Below are 5,109 nucleotides of genomic sequence, written 5' to 3'. Positions count from 1 at the left end.
CAAGTATTGACAGGACTTTCAATTCCCAACAGAATTTCATCGAAAGTTTTTTTTTTTTACCTTTAGATCCAAATTCAGCTAACTGTCCGGTTGTGTGCATAGTTTACTGCTTTCTCGGAGAAAATAATTGAACAGTAAACTGAATCCACAAGCATGAGCCGAACTGCCGTCTGTAAAAGATCGTTTGCCAATTTTGGCGACACAGGCAACAATTCGCGCTACAGTGATTCAAATCTCCAGTGCAACAAGGCGAAGCCACAGCAGCATATTTGGAAATTCAAAGAGATTTCTGAATTTCTTCCATGAACATGAACAACACAAGGTACATCAACAGCTAGACAGAACACACCTTCACTCTGCTATTCAGATGAACACTACACAGCACACAGCCTAAACGATACAGATCGCATCTCTCTTAAGCCTTCTTCGGGGTGGCGGCCTTCTTGGGCGACTTGGCGGCCTTCTTGGGGGACTTGGGCGCCTTGCCCTCCTTCTCCGCCGTCTTCTTGGGGAGAAGCACCGGGTTGATATTGGGGATCACGCCGCCGTGCGCGATGGTGACGCCGGCCAGCAGCTTGCCGAGCTCCTCGTCGTTCCTGACGGCGAGCAGCAGGTGGCGGGGGATGATGCGGCTCTTCTTGTTGTCCTTCGCGGCGTTCCCGGCGAGCTCCAGCAGCTCGGCGGCGAGGTACTCGAGGACGGCGGCGAGGTAGACGGGGGCACCGGTGCCGACGCGCTGGGCGTAGCGGCCCTTCTTGAGGTAGCGCCCGATGCGGCCGACAGGGAACTGGAGCCCGGCCTTCACGGACCGCGTCACCGACTTCTTCCTGGGGCCGCCGGCCTTGCGCCCGGCCGCACCCTTCTTCCCCTTGGCGCCGGTGGCCGTGGCGTCCATGGCGTGCGAGAGAGGACGGTAGGTCGGGATTGGGATGGAGAGAGCCAGACTGCCGGAGAGCTGTGGTGTTGAGTGCCGGGGAGGGGGCGCGGGTATTTAGAGCTTCAGATGGCCCGTGGTGGGCCCGTTGATCCGCGGGGCGTGGGCGTTCGGCGGTGGGATCTGGAGGGGGTTGGACGGACGCGATGCGGTTTGGGGAGGACGATCCGTGGGAGGCTCGGTTGGAACAATCAGGTGCGAGGAGATTTCGGAGGCCGCGAATTTGCCGCCTCTGTTTTCCCGCCTACCGGGGGTGAGATCTGGGGAAGGGGGGGCGATCAAAGCGGTGAGTTTCGCGGCGTGGGCGCGTGGTAGTGGGTGTACTCGTTTTTTCTTAGGGAGTGGGTGTAGCAATAATCCTACAGGGCTTTGCTACATCTACGTAAAAGGCAAACGTAATCTTACGTGAAAGCTGGTCTGGCAAGATACGATTGGATGAAGAACGACCCGGGCCCCACCCCGCGAAATCAGGGGGGCGAGAGAGAATTTGATTAAAGAAGGTTACGTAAGGTTAAGTAGATCATTACGTAGATTCGCAAAACTCATTTACGGTATTTCGGAAACGATTTTTACAGGATGTCGGACGCTTAACCAGAATAGATCCTTCGTACCGATACGGCATATTCAAATCAATAATTCGCTCGTAATCATAAATCACTGGAGTTCAAACATAGCATGGAAGAGTTCATACTACTACCTCCGTCCGGGTTTAGTATGCTCCCTAGTATTTTGAGCCAACCTTTGATCATTCATATGACTAATAAAAGATAGGATATGTGCTACAAAAAGTACACTGTTGGATTTGTATTTGAAAGAGCTTTCAAAGATATAATTTTTGTGACATATAGTTTACATTTTACTACTAGAGAAAGGCCCGTACGTTGCAACGGGAGAAAAAAGCAACCTTCACATATCTCTACTCTGTAAATTAATTTTAAAACAATGACTTATTATTTTGAATAACTCATAAAAATCTTTGAGTAAAAATTAGTCAAAACTCTTGATTTTGCGAACATGTTTTGTTAATATAACAAACATGCTCGGGTGTTGCAACGAGAGAGGAGAAAAAATATCTTAGAATTTAGCAATTCTAGCATCAGGTGACACGTTTATCGAGGAAATACGCCCGTCCGTTGCAACGGGAGAAACGAAATAACGAAATCTCGCTGACAATCAATTGTTTTTTGCTTTCGAGAAAACATGAATATTTCTCCACTTAAAAAAAACTTTACATAATTTGAAGTTTTTTATTAAGTTGTAACATTTTTCTAAACTTAATTTTTTGAACACATGTTTTTTTAAAATAATTGTAATGAAACTTCTCTTTCCATCACAATTGTTAGTTGGGCCAGTTGGACGTGACCGGTTGGCAGGTCATGGGATTGAACCTTCCCATCAGCAATTTTATTATTTTGCTAGCTCTCCGGGCCTAGGCCACAGTGCGCCGCCAGGTTCCGTCACATCTGTGAGTTGGGTCAATTGAAAAGGCTGTGTGTGACGAGTTGGCAGGTAATAGGATCGAACCCTCCCATCGGCAATTTTATTTTTGTGCTAGCTCTCCGGGCCTGGGCCACAGTGCGCCGACAAACTGTGTGTGACCTGTTGGCAGGTCATGGGATCGAACCCTCCCATCGGCAATTTTATTTTTGTGCTAGCTCTCCGGGCCTGGGCCACAGTGCACCGACAAACTGTGTGTGACCGGTTAACAGGTCATGGGATCAAACCCTCTCATCGATAATTTTATTTTATTTTGCCAGCTCTTCGGGCCTAGGCTATAGTGCGCCGTCAGGTGGGCTTCTTCCGTTGGGGGAAAACGGATGGCAAGTAACGACATCAAAATAACAAAAATGTAGGAGATTATGCATGTAGGACAATGCGGGAGGACTTCCTAGTGTATTTTTCATGGAATTTTTCATCTACTAACTGTATAATTTCTTTTAAAAAAATCTAATAACTAAAGGAGAGATCAATTCCCAAAAAGAAATATCGGATGGACAATTTTGTTAGTTTTAGAGTAGGGTTCTGATGTATTTTTCATCTACACGTTGCCTCTCTTTCCTTCTTTTTCCTCTCGTGTAATTAGCCTCTGTTTCCTTCTTTATTTCTCATGTAATCAGCCTCTTTGTTTGTTCTCGACTTGCTTATGTTTCATGTAGTTTGCAAAGTATATAAACGTGTAGAAATAACACCAAGGTAGCGAGGTGGTACTGTTCAACATTACGTACAGAAGCCTTGTTGGTTGAACAGCTCAAAGGTCTTGAGTTCGATCTCACGTGCAATCAAATTTTTTGGCTGCTCCATAATTGACATAGAATAAGGCTGGTCATAGTGGGGAGTAACTTAGAGTAGTAACATGCATACGTTACTACTCTATGTTACTACCCTTATAGTGGAAAATGTCATATGTGTAGTAACATAGACATGTTCATTTAGGGGCTGTTTGGTTCCCAGCCACAATTTGCCAAGCCAAAATTTGGCAGCCACAGTTTGCCAAGCATGTGTTTGGTTTTTGCCACACTTTGGTTTGCCACACTTTATTGCCCCTGTGGCCCACTTGTCAAAGAGACAATTTTTTTGCCAACTTTTGCCAAAGTTTGGCGTCCAATTTCTTAGCCACACTTGTTTGGCTTGCCATACTTGTGTGGCTAGCCACACTTTGGCTTGGCCACACTAGTCTCCAACCAAACAGATATTTATTGTCTTGTAGACTCATTTTACATTGAAAGGCGCTATGTGATGGTAACATATTAGGTTACTTTATTTGTCTCTCTCCTCATTAACTACTTGCCACATCAACATTTTTGCTTATGTGACATCTATGTAACTACCTATGTTACTCCCATTATGACCAGCCTAAGGGGTGTTGCAGGCCAGGTAGGGGACAGACGAAAGGTCTTGGTGTGGTGGCATTGGTTGGGATGTGCATATTGGAGGTAGTGGGTTTGATTATGTCGGCCACACTTTTTTGAACTCGTTAGTTTATCCGTGCAAGAAGTAAAAAACAATAATGACATTGAAGAAATAGATAGTACCACCTCGGATATTAAAAAATATATCAAAATGAAGAAAAAATGACAGAAAGAAGCGTATTTTTGAACTCGTTAGTTTATCCGTGCAAGAACACCTCCTTTTTTTAGTAACAATGCCGGACCTACTTATTCGGCTCACCTCGATGGCTCATATAGGCTAACAACGAAGTAAAAAAAAACATTGACATTGAAGAAATAGATAGTACCACCTCGGATATTAAGAAAAATATCAAAATCAAGATAAAACGGACAGAAAGAAGCGTATTATGACATAAGAAGAAAGCGTATTGTGACACCTTTTTTTAGTAACAATGCGGGGCCTACTTATTCGGCTCACCTCGATGGCTCATATAGGCTAACGACGAAGTAAAAAAACAATAATGACATTGAAGAAACCAATAGTACCACCTCGGATATTGAGAAAAAACGGACGGGAAAAATCGTATTATGACATTGGAAGAAAGTGTATTGTGACGGTGAACCCACGGAGTCAATCCGTGCTTTATTATTAGGGAAAGATTAGTTAAATTTGTTGGTCAAACTTTAGCCGAAATGAGAGGCGGCTAATAAACCAGGCCGAAGGTGGTACATGCCATACTGGAGTTCATACTTAATACAAAACCCGAAATTAAACAGTTCTACTAAACGGAAAAGCATACTAGATCTACTTGCCATTGTCGTCGTCGCAGGGCGGGTTGCTGTGGAGATGGTGCTACATGAGGGTGTTGGAGAGGACCTACGGCGAGCTGGTACTCCTTGAAGAGCCCCGGGACCCACGCGGCCACAACTTCATCTCCGGCGGCGGCATCCTTGGCCTCCCACCACGCCTTCTCCGCCTCCCGGCAACGCTTGAGCGGCGGAGAGAAGATGCGGTCGAGGCGGCAGAAGTTCGCCCACACCCTTGCGCCGACGTTGTGGGAGCGGGCGCCACGGATCCACGCCTGCTCCCTTCGTCGTTCGTCCATCGGCTAGCGGAGGAAGTGTTGGGACACATAGTAAAAGAATCAGCCCACGAACACACATGAACAATATAAAGGTGCATTAGGGGATTGGATCATGATCATTACCAACTCCGAGTATGTGGCGGAAGTAGACGAGTCCGTGTAAATCGTACCTGGAGTCTCTCGAACAGCCGACGAACGATCC

At 46.1% G+C, this 5,109-nt stretch overlaps 1 protein-coding gene across 1 annotated transcript; it reads right to left on the bottom strand.

Annotated features, from left to right (window-relative positions):
* Positions 1 to 268: 268 nt before the first annotated feature.
* Positions 269 to 979, bottom strand: LOC123112253 (histone H2A). The gene has a single exon (XM_044533202.1). The coding sequence runs from the start codon at positions 893 to 895 to the stop codon at positions 416 to 418; it is 480 nt and encodes a 159-aa protein (XP_044389137.1). The 5' UTR covers positions 896 to 979; the 3' UTR covers positions 269 to 415.
* Positions 980 to 5,109: the final 4,130 nt, after the last annotated feature.

The sequence above is a fragment of the Triticum aestivum genome, chromosome 5B (assembly GCF_018294505.1).
Source record: "Triticum aestivum cultivar Chinese Spring chromosome 5B, IWGSC CS RefSeq v2.1, whole genome shotgun sequence".
Taxonomy (NCBI): domain Eukaryota; kingdom Viridiplantae; phylum Streptophyta; class Magnoliopsida; order Poales; family Poaceae; genus Triticum; species Triticum aestivum.
The sequence above is the reverse complement of the archived record's forward strand: the minus strand, read 5'-3'. Positions and strand labels throughout refer to the sequence as shown.

Coding starts and splice junctions, on each gene's coding strand:
- LOC123112253 (XM_044533202.1), bottom strand. CDS start 895: ATGGACGCCACGGCCACCGGCGCCAAGGGGAAGAAGGGTGCGGCCGGG.